The sequence below is a fragment of the Crinia signifera genome, chromosome 2, assembly GCF_055691185.1.
Source record: "Crinia signifera chromosome 2, ASM5569118v1, whole genome shotgun sequence".
Lineage (NCBI taxonomy): Eukaryota > Metazoa > Chordata > Amphibia > Anura > Myobatrachidae > Crinia > Crinia signifera.
Window position 1 is genome coordinate 398,722,031 of NC_139218.1, and position 21,607 is coordinate 398,743,637.

Below are 21,607 nucleotides of genomic sequence, written 5' to 3' on the forward strand. Positions count from 1 at the left end.
TGTGAGGCAGAGGATGCAGTGTTTTTGTGAGGCAAGGGATGCAGTGTTATTGTGAGGTGGGGGATGCAGTGTTATTGTGAGGGGGAAGATGTGGTGTTATTGTGAGACGGGGATGTGGTGTTATTGCGAGACAGGGGATGTGGTGTTATTGTGAGACGGGGATGTGGTGTTATTGTGAGACGGGGATGTGGTGTTATTGTGAGACAGGGGATGTGGTGTTATTGTGAGACAGGGGATGTGGTGCTATTGTGAGACAGGGGATGTGGTGCTATTGTGAGACGGGGATGTGGTGTTATTGTGAGACGGGGGATGTGGTGTTATTGTGAGATGGGGGATATGGTGCTATTGTGAGACGGGGGATGTGGTGTTATTGTGAGACAGGGGATGTGGTGTTATTGTGAGACAGGGGATGTGGTGCTATTGTGAGATAGGGGATGTGGTGCTATTGTGAGATAGGGGATGTGGTGTTATTGTGAGACAGGGGATGTGGTGTTATTGTGAGACAGGGGATGTGGTGCTATTGTGAGACAGGGGATGTGGTGCTATTGTGAGACGGGGATGTGGTGTTATTGTGAGACGGGGGATGTGGTGTTATTGTGAGATGGGGGATATGGTGCTATTGTGAGACGGGGATGTGGTGTTATTGTGAGACGGGGGATGTGGTGTTATTGTGAGATGGGGGATATGGTGCTATTGTGAGACGGGGGATGTGGTGTTATTGTGAGACAGGGGATGTGGTGTTATTGTGAGACAGGGGATGTGGTGCTATTGTGAGATAGGGGATGTGGTGCTATTGTGAGATAGGGGATGTGGTGTTATTGTGAGACAGGGGATGTGGTGTTATTGTGAGACGGGGGATGTAGTGTTATTGTGAGACGGGGGATGTGGTGTTATTGTGAGACAGGGGATGTGGTATTATTGTGAGATAGGGGATGTGGTGCTATTGTGAGACGGGGATGTGGTGTTATTGTGAGACAGGGGATGTGATGTTATTGTGAGACAGGGGATGTGATGTTATTGTGAGACAGGGGATGTGGTGTTATTGTGAGACAGGGGATGTGGTGTTATTGTGAGACGGGGGATGTGGTGTTATTGTGAGACGGGGGATGTGGTGTTATTGTGAGACAAGGGATGTGGTGTTATTGTGAGACAGGGGATGTGGTGCTATTGTGAGATAGGGGATGTGGTGTTATTGTGAGGCAGGGGATTTGGTGTTATTGTGAGACAGGGGATGTGGTGTTATTGTGAGACGGGGGATGTGGTGTTATTGTGAGGCAGGGGATGCAGTGTTATTGTGAGACAGGGATGTGGTGTTATTGTGAGAAGGGGGGAGCAGTGTTATTGTGAGACAGGGGATGTGGTGTTATTGTGAGACGGGGATGTGGTGTTATTGTGAGACGGGGATGTGGTGTTATTGTGAGACAGGGGATGTGGTGTTATTGTGAGATGGTGGATGTGGTGTTATTGTGAGACAGGAATGTGGTGTTATTGTTAGAAGGGGGAAGCAGTGTTATTGTGAGACAGGGATGTGGTGTTATTGTGAGACAGGGGATGTGGTGTTATTGTTAGAAGGGGGAAGCAGTGTTATTGTGAAATGGGGGATGTGGTAAATTGTGAGACAGGGATATGGTGCTATTGTGAGACGGGGATGCAGTGTTATTGCGAGGCAGGGGATGCAGTGTTATTGTGAGACGGAGATGCAATGTTATTGTGAGATGGAAGATGTAGTGTTATTTTGAGACGGAGGATATTGTGAGGCAGGGGATGCAGTTTTATTGTGAGGCAGAGATTAAATGTTATTGTGAGGCAGAGATTAAATGTTATTGTGAGGTGGAAGATGTAGTGTTATTGCGAGGTGGTGGATGCAGTCTTTTGTGAGGCAGAGGATGCAGTGTTTTTGTGAGGCAAGGGATGCAGTGTTATTGTGAGGTGGGGGATGCAGTGTTATTGTGAGGGGGAAGATGTGGTGTTATTGTGAGAAGGGGGAGCAGTGTTATTGCGAGACAGGGGATGTGGTGTTATTGTGAGACGGGGATGTGGTGTTATTGTGAGACAGGGATGTGGTGTTATTGTGAGACGGGGATGTGGTGTTATTGTGAGACAGGGGATGTGGTGTTATTGTGAGATGGGGGATGTGGTGTTATTGTGAGACAGGGATGTGGTGTTATTGTTAGAAGGGGGAAGCAGTGTTATTGTGAGACAGGGATTTGGTGTTATTGTGAGACAGGTGATGTGGTGTTATTGTTAGAAAGGGGAAGCAGTGTTATTGTGAAATGGGGGGGATGTGGTAAATTGTGAGACAGGGATATGGTGCTATTGTGAGACGGGGATGCAGTGTTATTGTGAGGCAGGGGATGCAGTGTTATTGTGAGGCGGAGATGCAATGTTATTGTGAGATGGAAGATGTAGTGTTATTTTGAGACGGAGGATATTGTGAGGCAGGGGATGCAGTGTTATTGCGAGGCAGGGGATGCAGTGTTATTGTGAGGCAGAGATTAAATGTTATTGTGAGGTGGAAGATGTAGTGTTATTGCGAGGTGGTGGATGCAGTGTTTTGTGAGGCAGAGGATGCAGTGTTTTTGTGAGGCAAGGGATGCAGTGTTATTGTGAGGTGGAAGATGTTGTGTTATTGTGAGGTGGAAGATGTAATGTTATTGTGAGGCAGGGGATGCAGTGTTATTGTGAGGTGGGGGATGCAGTGTTATTGTGAGGGGGAAACATAGAAACATAGAATTTGACGGCAGATAAGAACCACTTGGCCCATCTAGTCTGCCCCTTTTTTAAACATGTTACCTCAAACCATATTTGATCCTTATTTTTTTGTAAGGATATCAATATGCCTATCCCAAGCATGTTTAAATTGTACTACTGTTATTGTGAGGTGGAGGATGCAGTGTTATTGTGAGGCAGGGGATGCAGTGTTATTGTGAGGTGGGGGATGCAGTGTTATTGTGAGGGGGAAGATGTGGTGTTATTGTGAGGTGGGGGGTGCAGTGTTATTGTGAGGGGGAAGATGTGGTGTTATTGTGAGGCGGTGGATGCAGTGTTATTGTGAGGCATAGGATGCAGTATTATTGTGAGGTGGGAGGTATAGTGTTATTTTGAGACAGAGGATATTGTGAGGCAGGGGATGCAGTGTTATTTTGAGGGGGAAGATGTGGTGTTATTGTGAGGTGGAGGATGCAGTGTTATTGTGAGGCATAGGATGCAGTATTATTGTGAGGGGGAAGATGTAGTGTTATTGTGAGACAGAGGATATTGTGAGGCAGGGGATGTGATGTTATTGTGAGGTGGGGGATGTGATGTTATTGTGAGGGGGAAGATGTAGTGTTATTGTGAGGTGGAGATGTAGTGTTATTGTGAGACGGAGGATATTGTGAGGCAGAGGATGCAGTATTATTGTGAGGCGGGGGATGTGATATTATTGTGAGGTGGAAGATGTGGTGTTATTGTGAGGTGGAGATGTAGTGTTATTGTGAGACAGAGGATATTGTGAGGCAGGGGATGCAGTGTTATTGTGAGGTGGGGGATGTGATATTATTGTGAGGCGGGGGATGTGATATTATTGTGAGGCGGGGGATGTGGTGTTATTGTGAGGTGGGGGATGCAGTGTTATTGTGAGGGGGAAGATGTGGTGTTATTGTGAGGCGGGGGATGCAGTGTTATTGTGAGGTGGGGGATGCAGTGTTATTGTGAGGGGGAAGATGTGGTGTTATTGTGAGGCGGGGGATGTGATATTATTGTGAGGCGGGGGATGTGATATTATTGTGAGGTGGGGGATGTGGTGTTATTGTGAGGGGGAAGATGTGGTGTTATTGTGAGTTGGAGGACGCATTGTTAAACTATGATCTCACCAAACTGAGGAACCGATCCTAACAGTGTGAGTGTGTAGCGCAGGGGATTGGTAAGGTTTTGGGAAGGGACGCCCCATCCCGACTATATAAACATACTTAGATTTAAGACAATACAGGGAGATGGGGGAACTCACCCAGGTGCGTGAAGAGATTTTTGGCAACTTGCAGAAGGGCCTGTGGGCGACAAACACAGTAACTTAGTTACACAGACACACAGTATAACGGCACAGTATAGGTAACAATGCACAACACACCTGTGTCCTCAATGCTAAATTGTTATTATCACTAATAAGGGAGACATCTGAAATGATAACATACAAATATCAGACACAGCTCGGTGCGGTCTAGACCAGGGACAACCTAAGTATAATTTTTATTTATTTTAAACATGAAACAGTATCTAATGCTATAGGGATGTCGCCCACTAGAGGGAGCTCTGGCTCCAGTCTGTGCATCCAGGGGGTCTGCAGGGAGAAGATGCACAATCTCTCTGCCTCCTGAACAGGTAATTCGCACACACACACACACACACACACACACACACACACACACACACACACACAGTGACCACTATTGGTCGTCAAAAAGCAAAATGTTGACATGGGAATGGTCGACACAAGAAATGGTCTGCGTGTCCTTCACGGGTATTTGGTGTCTGTGTCAACCTTTGTCGACATGGACACTGTACCAGCGTACCGCGTCCCCTCTGCTGGGCACGGCACACTATTATATTCTCCCATTATACCCACTCGGATCGTGATGTGAGGACAAGTCATTTTTTTTAAAAATGAAGAAAAATGCATGTCGATCTTTTCCTGTGTTGACCTTTTGCTTGTGTTGACCTTTTGCCAATGTCGACCAAGACCGTGCCAATCTTTTTCATGCATTATTGCCTGTTGACCTAGACACTGTCGACCTATTAACCAGATACTGAGGTCACCGGGTCCCATTGCGTCAGCAAATATACGTAAAGCCCCCCATGGTGTGTGCCGCCAGTCCTAGTGGGGGTGGGCCCAGCATACACCAGCGGCAGAACGCCGACACGTAACCAGCCGACACTCTTCTCCCAGGTAATCTCCAGCTCCTCGCAGCATAATTAGCTCCCAATAACACCCTGATTATAAATGCATTTATGCGGCTGAGCTGGGACATAATGCGGCTGAAAGATGGGGGTCGGCGGAGTTAATTGCGTACAGGCGTTTGTAATGACTAACAGTGTACCGATCAGTCTCCTGTTCCTCAGACGCCAGCTCTGACTCACAAGGGTTAATGAGGCAATAAAGCCCCCCCCTCCCCCATTATCTCATTTACCTGCTGCACTTAATTAACGGCCTACAAGTACCAGAGTCTGGGAGGACCTGGACTTCATTTCTGTACCGTTCCCAGGTGACCCGTCAATCAATCATCTAGGCCAGTGATGACTAACCTTGACACCCCAGCTGTTGTTGAACTACACATCCCAGCATGCCCTGCATCAGTTTTAGCATGGCCAAATAGTAAAACTGTAGCAGGGCATGCTGAGATGTGTAGTTCAACAACGGATGGAGTGTCAAGGTTAGCCATCACTGATCTAGGCCCAGATCAGGGGCTTCTGTGTCTAGGCGGGCGTTCAACCACAAGTCCCAGCAAGCTGTGTCAGGCAGCGCACGATTTGCTGCTGGAGAATGGTTTGGCGGTCACTTTCCCGGGGACAGATTCCGCTGTCTGTCTGCATCGTCTGTGGTTCTGAGACGCCCCAAATGCAAGTGACGGAAAACATTTCCAGGCGGCGACTTGTAGAACTGGAAGGAAAATGCGGATCTGATGGTAATCCGGTTAGAATATGAACACGGGCCTGTACAATGTTCCCGCATGTATGCATGTATGTATGTATGTATTTATGTATGTATGATGTATGTATGCGGCAGTACATACGTGTACTAGAGTTACACAGATATATATGGTCAGAGATCCTTATTTGTGCCCCAAGATAAATATCACACGGGGCTACATCCGTCCAATCGCATCACATCCAGTGATCCAACAGGCCGCACATCCCAGGACATTCAGGTGTGTGTCACTAGGTTGACACAATGAAGGTTGACATACAGTCGGTCGACCACTAGAGGTTGACATGGCTAAGGTTGACAGGGTCAGAAGGCTGACACAAGCATTAGGTCGACAATTGGAAAGTCAACAGTCAAAAGCTCTTTATAAGTTTTTCACGTCTTTTTAGCTGACTTGTGCTGAATGTCGTAGTCATACCCACACTACGGCGCGGAGGGAGAATATAACAGTGTGCCGGGCGCAGCGAGCCATGCCAGGGGACGCGGTGCACTGATACGGGGTCCATGTCGAATTACACTGGAATTCGAGAACTCGTGCCGACTTATAACTGTCGTCCTTTCCCATTGTTGACCTATTTCATGTCTATGTCTACATCTGTCTATATATTTATTTCATTAGCGGTCATTACTTCCATTATTTTATAGTGGTTGTCCTATTTCATGTGTTGACAAAAGCCCTGTCGACTTAGTGGTCAACTTAATGTATGTTGACATCATATAGTCGACCCTATGACCCATACCCGTGCTCAGGTGTCGACATTGACACCAGAAAAGTGAATCATCATTAGCATTTTTCATGTCAACGTTTTGCTTGTTTCGACCTTTTGACAAAGTTGACTTACTGAATGTCAACATTTTTGTCAATGTCGACCTAGTCACCGTTGACCCGTCGATCCACACCCACGTGTGCCACCCAGAAGCCTGGTGCTAGTTGGCCAGCAGGAGGTGGCACAGGTACTTCCAATAGCTACGCCCTGGTCTCCATACCCCCCGTCACATCTGAACCCCTGGATCTGCCCCAGCACCCCATTCTGTCTCCCATCTTCCCCGGCTTGTGATACCCACTGCCCAGTTCCTGCTGCATGTTCCACCCTAGGGAGCAGTATACATATGTAATAATGAGTCCTTTCCCCGCACAGGGCAGCTGACACTTTGAATCATCCGCCTCCTGGTAGGGGGCAGATTTGGGGCTCTCTGCCCACATCCGCTGGGCGGCTGTTCTCCGGATGTGCCACCACTCTTATAAAACATAACATTAAATACCCGTAATTCTGGGCCAAGTGAATGTGACATTTGTTGCCACGACCCCTCGCACAGGGCTAACAGTCTGAAGTGCGCCGGCCTGCCACGTGGCAGTGCACAGGAACCGTCTCTGAGTCTTTCACTGCTGTTCCTTTGGGTTTTCTGTTCCTGGGGGTGATCACTGCTCCTTTCAGTACATTATTCCCCCCAATTAGTGACCCACATCAGTCTCACAGCGAGACCCCCCCGGGGCGTATTCATCATCTGCGAGACTAGATCTAATTAATCCCTCTGCTTATCCGCTAATTTGCAGCAGAGGAACGCTGAGGTATAGTGGCAGGTCTCTGGCTGTATGAATACGCAGCGACCTGGGGAGACGGCCGCCGGTGGCGGTACAGAGTCAGGAGGTGACAGAGATATGATCAGCTATCAGGGCCTGCTCAGCGCCCCGCAGGGCATAGGGACAGCGTTCAGACTGTACTGATCTCATCTCGCCTTTGCGGCGCTGTACTAACCGAATAGTTCTAAGGGTTTCTCGTCTTAGGGATTGCTAGCTGCTGTAGAACTACAAGTCTCAGCATGGCCTGCCAGCCAAAGGAGAAAAGAGTTTCATTGGCCGCTTCCTGTAAGCATCTACATTGTCTGAGCAAAGTAACAAACTCTAGATAAGTCCAAATTGGCCCTCCAGCTGTCGTGAAACTACATGTCCCAGCATGCCCTGCAGTAGTTTTACCATTCCCTAATAGCAACTGTTGGGATTTATATGCGATCATCTGCAGAATAGTCGCAATGCTCTGCATCTTCCATAAACTCTTGTCACTGTAAAGGAGGCGACAAGTGCGGCAGGGACGGACTGCGAATGTGGTCCCTAGAGAGATAATGCATCCGTTCTCTGCGCCGCGATCCTGCCATCGGGCCCCAGTTCCTCAGTGTCTGTACTGATGTGTAAACCCTCGCCGCTTAGGGCCTTATTCAGAGTAACGCGCATTTCTACAGACTGGGAAAATCATTAGATGGTTCGGCAATTGCGTAAGGATTTGCGGGGAGCAGCGAATAGCGACCCATTGACAAGTCACTGGCAGATCTGCGCAGGGCAGGTTTTCTGTCTGTCTGGGCGGAGGTTATCTACTCGCAGTCATCTGCCACTGTGCACATCAGCGATCCCTCTGAATCAGGCCCTTAGTCTTGGTTACAGACATGGAAACGTTTGGCTCCTGGCAGTCTGCGTCTCCCCGCTGTGCGTTGTCGCATTACGCAGATCAATGCCGGTAATAACGGGATACTCCAGCAGCGGATACGGCAGATCCCGGGACTTCACGGCTTCAGGAGATTTCTCTGTGTAGTAATCATCTTATTGTCTGATCATTGTCATATGAAACATTCCGATTGTTCTGGTGTGTGTGTGCGTCTGTGTGTGTCTGTGTGCGTGTGTGTGTGTGTCTATCTATCTGTGTGTGTGTGTCTCTCTCTGTCTCTCTGTGTGTGTGTCTCTCTCTGTCTCTCTGTGTGTGTGTCTCTATCTCTATGTTTGTGTGTGTTTCTGTGTGTCTCTCTCTATCTATGAGTGTGTGTCTTTCTGTGCTTGTGTGTGTCTGTCTCTGTGTCTATCTATCTGTGTGTGTGTGTGTGTGTCTCTCTCTCTGTCTCTGTGTGTGTCTCTCTGTGTGTGTCTCTCTCTCTCTGTCTCTGTGTGTGTGTGTGTGTCTCTCTCTGTGTGTGTGTGTGTGTGTGTCTGTCTGTGTGTGTGTGTCTCTCTCTCTCTCTTTCTGTGTGTGTGTATCTCTGTCTGTGTGTGTGTGTCTCTCTGTGTGTGTGTGTCTCGCTCTCTCTTTCTGTGTGTGTGTGTCTCTCTGTGTGTGTGTGTGTCTCGCTCTCTATCTCTCTTCTGTGTGTGTGTCTATCTCTATGTGTGTGCGTTTCTGTGTGTCTCTCTCTATCTATGTGTGTGTGTCTCTCTTTGTGTGTGTGTGTGTGTGTGTCTCTGTGTGTGTGTGTGTGTCTGTGTGTGTCTGTGTGTGTGTGTGTGTGTCTCTCTTTGTCTATGAGTGTGTGTCTTTCTGTGCTTGTGTGTGTCTGTCTCTCTGTGTGTGTGTGTGTCTATCTATCTATCTATCTATCTATCTATCTATCTATCTATCTGTGTGTGTCTCTCTCTCTGTCTCTGTGTGTGTCTCTGTGTGTGTGTGTCTCTCTCTCTGTCTCTCTCTGTGTGTGTGTGTGTGTGTCTCTCTGTGTGTGTGTCTCTGTCTGTGTGTGTCTCTGTGTGTGTGTGTGTCTCGCTCTCTCTTTCTGTGTGTGTGTCTCTGTGTGTGTGTGTGTCTGGCTCTCTATCTCTCTTCTGTGTGTGTGTCTCTATCTCTATGTGTGTGCGTTTCTGTGTGTCTCTCTCACTATGTGTGTGTGTCTCTCTTTGTGTGTGTGTGTGTGTGTGTGTCTCTGTGTGTTAATATAGGTGGTAATCAAAGTGTCCGTAGTCTATTTGACACTGGGTGTTTCTATTTTGTTTTTCTTCTACAGGAGAACTACAGGTCCCAGCAGTCTCCAGATCCACATGCTGTCACTTGTAGAACCACAAATGCCAGAAAACCCAAATACTTAGGTGTGTGCGGAGCAGCAGTCCTGGGACAGTTCCGGACACTCCTGTGCGGGGGGACTGTGTGCTGGTCCCTCTGTGTTATTCCTGTGATACCCTACAGATAGGATGGGAAGTTGGTTCCTCTTATCCCACCTGTGAATCTCTAACTGTGGGTTCTGTAAAGGAGTAGAACTGGCGGAACATACAGGACAAGCATCCCTAGATATGCCTGTGACATACTCCGATGGCGGTGGCACCTGTAAACGGCGGAGGGGTAGATAGGGGACTCACCTGACATTCACACTTGAGTTTCTGCTCCTTTTGGAAGGCCAGGGTGCTGGTGAGGACGGTGGACGTGTAGCAGAAGCAGTGCTGGATCTTGTGCTCGTCCACCTCGGTGTAGCTGGCAGGAGAGAGACAGCGGTTAGAGAATGTGACGCACAGCGACACACGGGTACATCGCCTGGGGTAACACTTACTACAACAATACGTTACACAGCTGGTGGCCAGAGAGAGGGAGTCATGGTAGTGGATGGTGTGCCCTAGTGACCGGAGACCTCTGCCTGACTTATATGGGGGCGAGCCCAGCACCAAGCCGATACCACCTGACGTACCATATCCGAGTAAGCATCTGTATCTGATGCTCTGTGACTGCGCCTGTACCTGATGTTCTGTGACTGCGCCTGTACCTGATGTTCTGTGACTGCGTCTGTATCTGATGCTCTGTGACTGCGTCTGTATCTGATGCTCTGTGACTGCATCTGTATCTGATGCTCTGTGACTGCGCCTGTATCTGATGTTCTGTGACTGCGCCTGTACCTGATGTTCTGTGACTGCGTCGGCATCTGATGTTCTGTGACTGCGCCTGTACCTGATGTTCTGTGACTGCGTCTGTATCTGATGCTCTGTGACTGCGCCTGTACCTGATGTTCTGTGACTGCGCCTGTACCTGATGTTCTGTGACTGCGTCGGCATCTGATGCTCTGTGACTGCGCCTGTATCTGATGCTCTGTGACTGCGCCTGTATCTGATGCCCTGTGATTGCGCCTGTATCGGATGCTCTGTGACTGCGCCTGTATCTGATGCTCTGTGACTGCGCCTGTATCGGATGCTCTGTGACTGCGCCTGTATCTGATTTTCTGTGACTGCGCCTGTATCTGATGCCCTGTGATTGCGCCTGTATCTGATGCTCTATGACTGCGCCTGTATCTGATGTCCTGTGACTGCGCCTGTATCGGATGCTCTGTGACTGCGCCTGTATCTGATGCCCTGTGATTGCGCCTGTATCTGATGTCCTGTGACTGCGCCTGTATCGGATGCTCTGTGACTGCGCCTGTATTGGATGCTCTGTGATTGCGCCTGTATCGGATGCTCTGTGACTGCGCCTGTATCTGATGTTCTGTGACTGCGCCTGTATCTGATGCTCTGTGACTGCGCCTGTATCGGATGCTCTGTGACTGCGCCTGTATCGGATGTTCTGTGACTGCGCCTGTATCTGATGCCCTATGATTGCGCCTGTATCTGATGTCCTGTGACACCTTGAAAAAGCTGCTCTCAAGCAGCGAAACGCATTGGTACAGGCTCACCAGCTACACCCCTCCACCATTGCTGCTGTTCCAGATATCACCATTTGGCCAGGAAAATTACCATTTCCAACTGATCAGTGGAGAACCAGACCGGGACACTTACCTCCTAACCACTCTACCATGGTACCAACCTTCTGAAGGAACGCCACCTATCTAAGGTACCCCCACATGGTCACAAGTGGAACCCTATTGCTACAGAGAATCCAAATTAAAGGATAATCCTCATCTCAACTCCGATTTGGAGGAAACTCTGCAAGGGCACTCCCGTCCTGGTGTCTGGAGGACAATTCCACCGTCCCCATCTCCCACATTCCACCTGCCAGTGAATAAGGTGACATTATCCAATACTGGACTCAGCTTTTTCAATTCCTTATCCACTTGCATTTTAATCCCCCCGATGCAATTGCACCACTTTTTAAAGTGTTACATGTATTAATAAATTGTTATTGTTACATTTTTATAAAACCTTGTTCTGTCATCAATACTGCGCAATCTACCCCCACATTTTTCTTTGTTTTGTAGGGACTGACAATCCCTGTTTTTGATTGCTGCAGGCCTAACTACCCATAAAGGCGCCCCAAACAGATACTCCGGTATCTGTGTTTTTCTCCAGTATATCCTGTGACTGTGCCTGTATCGGATGCTCTGTGACTGCGCCTGTATCTGATGCCCTGTGATTGCACCTGTATCTGATGCCCTGTGATTGCGCCTGTATCTGATGCTCTATGACTGCGCCTGTATCTGATGCTCTATGACTGCGCCTGTATCTGATGCTCTATGACTGCGCCTGTATCTGATGCCCTGTGATTGCGCCTGTATCTGATGCCCTGTGATTGCGCCTGTATCTGATGCTCTATGACTGCGCCTGTATCTGATGTCCTGTGACTGTGCCTGTATCTGATGTCCTGTGACTGTGCCTGTATCTGATGTCCTGTATCTGATGCTCTGTGATAGCGCCTGTATCTGATGCCCTCTGATTGCACCTGTATCTGATGCTCTATGACTGCGCCTGTATCTGATGCTCTATGACTGCGCCTGTATCTGATGCTCTATGACTGCGTCTGTATCTGATGCTCTATGACTGCGCCTGTATCTGATGTCCTGTGACTGCGCCTGTATCTGATATCCTGTGACTGTATCTGATGTTCTGTGACTGTGCCTGTATCTGATGTCCTGTGACTGTGCCTGTATCTGATGCTCTATGACTGCGCCTGTATCTGATGTCCTGTGACTGCGCCTGTATCTGATGCTCTATGACTGCGCCTGTATCTGATGTCCTGTGACTGTGCCTGTATCTGATGTCCTGTGACTGTGCCTGTATCTGATGCTCTATGACTGCACCTGTATCTGATGTCCTGTGACTGCGCCTGTATCTGATGCTCTATGACTGCGCCTGTATCTGATGTCCTGTGACTGTGCCTGTATCTGATGCCCTGTGATTGCGCCTGTATCTGATGCTCTATGACTGCGCCTGTATCTGATGTCCTGTGACTGCGCCTGTATCTGATGCTCTATGACTCCACCTGTATCTGATGTCCTGTGACTGTGCCTGTATCTGATGCCCTGTGATTGCGCCTGTATCTGATGCTCTATGACTGCGCCTGTGTCTGATGTCCTGTGACTGCGCCTGTATCTGATGCTCTGTGATAGCGCCTGTATCTGATGCTCTGTGATTGCGCCTGTATCTGATGTCCTGTGACTGTGCTTGTATCTGATGCTCTGTGACTGCGCCTGTATCTGATGCTATGTGACTGCGCCTGTATCTGATGCCCTGTGATTGCGCCTGTATCTGATGCTCTGTGACTGTGCCTGTATCTGATGTCCTGTGATTGCGCCTGTATCTGATGCTCTATGACTGCACCTATATCTGATGTCCTGTGAATGTGCCTGTATCGGATGCTCTGTGACTGCGCCTGTATCGGATGCTCTGTGACTGCGCCTGTATCTGATGCTCTGTGACTGCGCCTGTATCTGATGTCCTGTGACTGTGCCTGTATCTGATGCTCTGTGATAGCGCCTGTATCTGATGCCCTGTGATTGCACCTGTATCTGATGCTCTGTGACTGCGCCTGTATCGGATGCTCTGTGACTGCGCCTGTATCTGATGTCCTGTGACTGTGCCTGTATCTGATGCTCTGTGACTGCGCCTGTATCTGATGTCCTGTATCTGATGCTCTGTGACTGCGCCTGTATCTGATGTCCTGTGACTGCGCCTGTATCTGATGTCCTGTGACTGTGCCTGTATCTGATGTCCTGTGACTGCGCCTGTATCTGATGCTCTATGACTGCGCCTGTATCTGATGCTCTATGACTGCGCCTGTATCTGATGTCCTGTGACTGTGCCTGTATCTGATGCCCTGTGATTGCGCCTGTATCTGATGCTCTATGACTGCGCCTGTATCTGATGTCCTGTGACTGCGCCTGTATCTGATGCTCTATGACTGCGCCTGTATCTGATGTCCTGTGACTGCGACTGTATCTGATGCTCTATGACTGCGCCTGTATCTGATGTCCTGTGACTGTGCCTGTATCTGATGCCCTGTGACTGCGCCTGTATCGGATGCTCTGTGACTGCGCCTGTATCTGATGCCCTGTGATTGCGCCTGTATCTGATGTCCTGTGACTGCGCCTGTATCGGATGCTCTGTGACTGCGCCTGTATTGGATGCTCTGTGATTGCGCCTGTATCGGATGCTCTGTGACTGCGCCTGTATCTGATGTTCTGTGACTGCGCCTGTATCTGATGCTCTGTGACTGCGCCTGTATCGGATGCTCTGTGACTGCGCCTGTATCGGATGTTCTGTGACTGCGCCTGTATCTGATGCCCTATGATTGCGCCTGTATCTGATGTCCTGTATCTGATGCTCTGTGACTGCGCCTGTATCTGATGTCCTGTGACTGCGCCTGTATCTGATGTCCTGTGACTGCGCCTGTATCGGATGCTCTGTGACTGCGCCTGTATCTGATGCCCTGTGATTGCGCCTGTATCTGATGTCCTGTGACTGCGCCTGTATCGGATGCTCTGTGACTGCGCCTGTATTGGATGCTCTGTGATTGCGCCTGTATCGGATGCTCTGTGACTGCGCCTGTATCTGATGTTCTGTGACTGCGCCTGTATCTGATGCTCTGTGACTGCGCCTGTATCGGATGCTCTGTGACTGCGCCTGTATCGGATGTTCTGTGACTGCGCCTGTATCTGATGCCCTATGATTGCGCCTGTATCTGATGTCCTGTGACACCTTGAAAAAGCTGCTCTCAAGCAGCGAAACGCATTGGTACAGGCTCACCAGCTACACCCCTCCACCATTGCTGCTGTTCCAGATATCACCATTTGGCCAGGAAAATTACCATTTCCAACTGATCAGTGGAGAACCAGACCGGGACACTTACCTCCTAACCACTCTACCATGGTACCAACCTTCTGAAGGAACGCCACCTATCTAAGGTACCCCCACATGGTCACAAGTGGAACCCTATTGCTACAGAGAATCCAAATTAAAGGATAATCCTCATCTCAACTCCGATTTGGAGGAAACTCTGCAAGGGCACTCCCGTCCTGGTGTCTGGAGGACAATTCCACCGTCCCCATCTCCCACATTCCACCTGCCAGTGAATAAGGTGACATTATCCAATACTGGACTCAGCTTTTTCAATTCCTTATCCACTTGCATTTTAATCCCCCCGATGCAATTGCACCACTTTTTAAAGTGTTACATGTATTAATAAATTGTTATTGTTACATTTTTATAAAACCTTGTTCTGTCATCAATACTGCGCAATCTACCCCCACATTTTTCTTTGTTTTGTAGGGACTGACAATCCCTGTTTTTGATTGCTGCAGGCCTAACTACCCATAAAGGCGCCCCAAACAGATACTCCGGTATCTGTGTTTTTCTCCAGTATATCCTGTGACTGTGCCTGTATCGGATGCTCTGTGACTGCGCCTGTATCTGATGCCCTGTGATTGCACCTGTATCTGATGCCCTGTGATTGCGCCTGTATCTGATGCTCTATGACTGCGCCTGTATCTGATGCTCTATGACTGCGCCTGTATCTGATGCTCTATGACTGCGCCTGTATCTGATGCCCTGTGATTGCGCCTGTATCTGATGCCCTGTGATTGCGCCTGTATCTGATGCCCTGTGATTGCGCCTGTATCTGATGCTCTATGACTGCGCCTGTATCTGATGTCCTGTGACTGTGCCTGTATCTGATGTCCTGTGACTGTGCCTGTATCTGATGTCCTGTATCTGATGCTCTGTGATAGCGCCTGTATCTGATGCCCTCTGATTGCACCTGTATCTGATGCTCTATGACTGCGCCTGTATCTGATGCTCTATGACTGCGCCTGTATCTGATGCTCTATGACTGCGTCTGTATCTGATGCTCTATGACTGCGCCTGTATCTGATGTCCTGTGACTGCGCCTGTATCTGATATCCTGTGACTGTATCTGATGTTCTGTGACTGTGCCTGTATCTGATGTCCTGTGACTGTGCCTGTATCTGATGCTCTATGACTGCGCCTGTATCTGATGTCCTGTGACTGCGCCTGTATCTGATGCTCTATGACTGCGCCTGTATCTGATGTCCTGTGACTGTGCCTGTATCTGATGTCCTGTGACTGTGCCTGTATCTGATGCTCTATGACTGCGCCTGTATCTGATGTCCTGTGACTGCGCCTGTATCTGATGCTCTATGACTGCGCCTGTATCTGATGTCCTGTGACTGTGCCTGTATCTGATGCCCTGTGATTGCGCCTGTATCTGATGCTCTATGACTGCGCCTGTATCTGATGTCCTGTGACTGCGCCTGTATCTGATGCTCTATGACTCCACCTGTATCTGATGTCCTGTGACTGTGCCTGTATCTGATGCCCTGTGATTGCGCCTGTATCTGATGCTCTATGACTGCGCCTGTGTCTGATGTCCTGTGACTGCGCCTGTATCTGATGCTCTGTGATAGCGCCTGTATCTGATGCTCTGTGATTGCGCCTGTATCTGATGTCCTGTGACTGTGCTTGTATCTGATGCTCTGTGACTGCGCCTGTATCTGATGCTATGTGACTGCGCCTGTATCTGATGCCCTGTGATTGCGCCTGTATCTGATGCCCTGTGACTGTGCCTGTATCTGATGTCCTGTGATTGCGCCTGTATCTGATGCTCTATGACTGCACCTATATCTGATGTCCTGTGAATGTGCCTGTATCGGATGCTCTGTGACTGCGCCTGTATCGGATGCTCTGTGACTGCGCCTGTATCTGATGCTCTGTGACTGCGCCTGTATCTGATGTCCTGTGACTGTGCCTGTATCTGATGCTCTGTGATAGCGCCTGTATCTGATGCCCTGTGATTGCACCTGTATCTGATGCTCTGTGACTGCGCCTGTATCGGATGCTCTGTGACTGCGCCTGTATCTGATGTCCTGTGACTGTGCCTGTATCTGATGCTCTGTGACTGCGCCTGTATCTGATGTCCTGTATCTGATGCTCTGTTACTGCGCCTGTATCTGATGTCCTGTGACTGCGCCTGTATCTGATGTCCTGTGACTGTGCCTGTATCTGATGTCCTGTGACTGCGCCTGTATCTGATGCTCTATGACTGCGCCTGTATCTGATGCTCTATGACTGCGCCTGTATCTGATGTCCTGTGACTGTGCCTGTATCTGATGCCCTGTGATTGCGCCTGTATCTGATGCTCTATGACTGCGCCTGTATCTGATGTCCTGTGACTGCGCCTGTATCTGATGCTCTATGACTGCGCCTGTATCTGATGTCCTGTGACTGCGACTGTATCTGATGCTCTATGACTGCGCCTGTATCTGATGTCCTGTGACTGTGCCTGTATCTGATGCCCTGTGATTGCGCCTGTATCTGATGCTCTATGACTGCGCCTGTGTCTGATGTCCTGTGACTGCGCCTGTATCTGATGCTCTGTGATAGCGCCTGTATCTGATGCTCTGTGACTGCGCCTGTATCTGATGTCCTGTGACTGTGCCTGTATCTGATGCTCTGTGACTGCGCCTGTATCTGATGTCCTGTGACTGTGCCAGTATCTGATGCCCTGTGATTGCGCCTGTATCTGATGCTCTATGACTGCGCCTGTATCTGATGTCCTGTGACTGCGACTGTATCTGATGCTCTATGACTGCGCCTGTATCTGATGTCCTGTGACTGTGCCTGTATCTGATGCCCTGTGATTGCGCCTGTATCTAATGCTCTATGACTGCGCCTGTGTCTGATGTCCTGTGACTGCGCCTGTATCTGATGCTCTGTGATAGCGCCTGTATCTGATGCTCTGTGACTGCGCCTGTATCTGATGTCCTGTGACTGTGCCTGTATCTGATGCTCTGTGACTGCGCCTGTATCTGATGCCATGTGACTGCGCCTGTATCTGATGCCCTGTGATTGCGCCTGTATCTGATGCTCTGTGACTGTGCCTGTATCTGATGTCCTGTGATTGCGCCTGTATCTGATGCTCTATGACTGCACCTGTATCTGATGTCCTGTGAATGTGCCTGTATCGGATGCTCTGTGACTGCGCCTGTATCGGATGCTCTGTGACTGCGCCTGTATCGGATGCTCTGTGACTGCGCCTGTATCTGATGTCCTGTGACTGTGCCTGTATCTGATGTCCTGTGACTGTGCCTGTATCTGATGCTCTGTGATAGCGCCTGTATCTGATGCCCTGTGATTGCGCCTGTATCTGATGCTCCGTGACTGCGCCTGTATCGGATGCTCTGTGACTGCGCCTGTATCTGATGTCCTGTGACTGTGCCTGTATCTGATGCTCTGTGACTGCGCCTGTATCTGATGTCCTGTGACTGTGCCTGTATCTGATGCTCTGTGACTGCGCCTGTATCTGATGTCCTGTGACTGCGCCTGTATCTGATGTCCTGTGACTGTGCCTGTATCTGATGTCCTGTGACTGTGCCTGTATCTGATGCTCTGTGATAGCGCCTGTATCTGATGCCCTGTGATTGCGCCTGTATCTGATGCTCTGTGACTGCGCCTGTATCGGATGCTCTGTGACTGCGCCTGTATCTGATGTCCTGTGACTGCGCCTGTATCTGATGCTCTGTGACTGCGCCTGTATCTGATGTCCTGTGACTGTGCCTGTATCTGATGCTCTGTGACTGCGCCTGTATCTGATGTCCTGTGACTGCGCCTGTATCTGATGTCCTGTGACTGTGCCTGTATCTGATGTCCTGTGACTGTGCCTGTATCTGATGCTCTGTGATAGCGCCTGTATCTGATGCCCTGTGATTGCGCCTGTATCTGATGCCCTGTGATTGCGCCTGTATCTGATGCTCTATGACTGCGCCTGTATCTGATGCTCTGTGACTGCGCCTGTATCTGATGTCTTGTGACTGTGCCTGTATCTGATGCTCTGTGACTGCGCTGTATCTGATGCCCTGTGACTGCGCCTGTATCTGATGTCCTGTGACTGTATCTGATGCCCTGTGATTGCGCCTGTATCTGATGCCCTGTGACTGCGCCTGTATCTGATGTCCTGTGACTGCACCTGTATCTGATGCTCTGTGATAGCGCCTGTATCGGATGCTCTGTGACTGCGCCTGTATCTGATGTCCTGTGACTGCGCCTGTATCTGATGTTCTGTGACTGCGCCTGTATCTGATGTCCTGTGACTGTGCCTGTATCTGATGCTCTGTGACTGCGCCTGTATCTGATGCTCTATGACTGCGCCTGTATCTGATGTCCTGTGACTGCACCTGTATCTGATGCTCTGTGACTGCGCCTGTATCTGATGCTCTGTGACTGCGCCTGTATCGGATGCTCTGTGACTGCGCCTGTATCTGATGTCCTGTGACTGCGCCTGTATCTGATGCTCTATGACTGCGCCTGTATCTGATGTCCTGTGACTGCGACTGTATCTGATGCTCTATGACTGCGCCTGTATCTGATGTCCTGTGACTGTGCCTGTATCTGATGCCCTGTGATTGCGCCTGTATCTGATGCTCTATGACTGCGCCTGTGTCTGATGTCCTGTGACTGCGCCTGTATCTGATGCTCTGTGATAGCGCCTGTATCTGATGCTCTGTGACTGCGCCTGTATCTGATGTCCTGTGACTGTGCCTGTATCTGATGCTCTGTGACTGCGCCTGTATCTGATGTCCTGTGACTGTGCCAGTATCTGATGCCCTGTGATTGCGCCTGTATCTGATGCTCTATGACTGCGCCTGTATCTGATGTCCTGTGACTGCGACTGTATCTGATGCTCTATGACTGCGCCTGTATCTGATGTCCTGTGACTGTGCCTGTATCTGATGCCCTGTGATTGCGCCTGTATCTAATGCTCTATGACTGCGCCTGTGTCTGATGTCCTGTGACTGCGCCTGTATCTGATGCTCTGTGATAGCGCCTGTATCTGATGCTCTGTGACTGCGCCTGTATCTGATGTCCTGTGACTGTGCCTGTATCTGATGCTCTGTGACTGCGCCTGTATCTGATGCCATGTGACTGCGCCTGTATCTGATGCCCTGTGATTGCGCCTGTATCTGATGCTCTGTGACTGTGCCTGTATCTGATGTCCTGTGATTGCGCCTGTATCTGATGCTCTATGACTGCACCTGTATCTGATGTCCTGTGAATGTGCCTGTATCGGATGCTCTGTGACTGCGCCTGTATCGGATGCTCTGTGACTGCGCCTGTATCGGATGCTCTGTGACTGCGCCTGTATCGGATGCTCTGTGACTGCGCCTGTATCTGATGTCCTGTGACTGTGCCTGTATCTGATGTCCTGTGACTGTGCCTGTATCTGATGCTCTGTGATAGCGCCTGTATCTGATGCCCTGTGATTGCGCCTGTATCTGATGCTCCGTGACTGCGCCTGTATCGGATGCTCTGTGACTGCGCCTGTATCTGATGTCCTGTGACTGTGCCTGTATCTGATGCTCTGTGACTGCGCCTGTATCTGATGTCCTGTGACTGTGCCTGTATCTGATGCTCTGTGACTGCGCCTGTATCTGATGTCCTGTGACTGCGCCTGTATCTGATGTCCTGTGACTGTGCCTGTATCTGATGTCCTGTGACTGTGCCTGTATCTGATGCTCTGTGATAGCGCCTGTATCTGATGCCCTGTGATTGCGCCTGTATCTGATGCTCTGTGACTGCGCCTGTATCGGATGCTCTGTGACTGCGCCTGTATCTGATGTCCTGTGACTGTGCCTGTATCTGATGCTCTGTGACTGCGCCTGTATCTGATGTCCTGTGACTGTGCCTGTATCTGATGCTCTGTGACTGCGCCTGTATCTGATGTCCTGTGACTGCGCCTGTATCTGATGTCCTGTGACTGTGCCTGTATCTGATGTCCTGTGACTGTGCCTGTATCTGATGCTCTGTGATAGCGCCTGTATCTGATGCCCTGTGATTGCGCCTGTATCTGATGCCCTGTGATTGCGCCTGTATCTGATGCTCTATGACTGCGCCTGTATCTGATGCTCTGTGACTGCGCCTGTATCTGATGCTCTGTGACTGCGCCTGTATCTGATGTCTTGTGACTGTGCCTGTATCTGATGCTCTGTGACTGCGCTGTATCTGATGCCCTGTGACTGCGCCTGTATCTGATGTCCTGTGACTGTATCTGATGCCCTGTGATTGCGCCTGTATCTGATGCCCTGTGACTGCGCCTGTATCTGATGTCCTGTGACTGCACCTGTATCTGATGCTCTGTGATAGCGCCTGTATCGGATGCTCTGTGACTGCGCCTGTATCTGATGTCCTGTGACTGCGCCTGTATCTGATGTTCTGTGACTGCGCCTGTATCTGATGTCCTGTGACTGTGCCTGTATCTGATGCTCTGTGACTGCGCCTGTATCTGATGCTCTATGACTGCGCCTGTATCTGATGTCCTGTGACTGCACCTGTATCTGATGCTCTGTGACTGCGCCTGTATCTGATGCTCTGTGACTGCGCCTGTATCGGATGCTCTGTGACTGCGCCTGTATCTGATGTCCTGTGACTGTGCCTGTATCTGATGCTCTATGACTGCGCCTGTATCTGATGCTCTGTGACTGCGCCTGTATCTGATGTCCTGTGACTGTGCCTGTATCTGATGCTCTGTGATAGCGCCTGTATCTGATGCCCTGTGACTGCGCCTGTATCTGATGTCCTGTGACTGTGCCTGTATCTGATGCCCTGTGATTGCGCCTGTATCTGATGTCCTGTGACTGTGCCTGTATCTGATGCTCTGTGACTGCGCCTGTATCTGATGTCCTGTGACTGTATCTGATGCTCTGTGATAGCGCCTGTATCTGATGCCCACGTGACTGCACCTGTATCTGATGACCTGTGACTGTGCCTGTATCTGATGCCCTGTGATTGCGCCTGTATCTGATGCCCTGTGATTGCGCCTGTAGCTGATGTCCTGTGACAGCGCCTGTATCTGATGCTCTGTGATAGCGCCTGTATCGGATGCTCTGTGACTGCGCCTGTATCTGATGTCCTGTGACTGCGCCTGTATCGGATGCTCTGTGACTGTGACTGTATCTGACGCTCTGTGACTGCGC

General features: G+C 49.8%; 1 protein-coding gene across 4 annotated transcripts in view; it reads right to left on the reverse strand.

Annotated features, from left to right (window-relative positions):
- PDE2A (phosphodiesterase 2A) overlaps positions 1–21,607 on the reverse strand; it is a 527,715-nt gene that overhangs the window by 44,139 nt on the left and 461,969 nt on the right. For all 4 annotated transcript variants that reach the window (XM_083170538.1, XM_083170534.1, XM_083170536.1 and 1 more), the window contains 2 exons: positions 9,789–9,900; positions 3,989–4,028 (listed from right to left, as the gene is read on the reverse strand). In XM_083170538.1, coding sequence (XP_083026664.1) covers positions 3,989–4,028; positions 9,789–9,900 — 152 coding nt within the window. The remainder of the gene's footprint in view (positions 1–3,988; positions 4,029–9,788; positions 9,901–21,607) is intronic.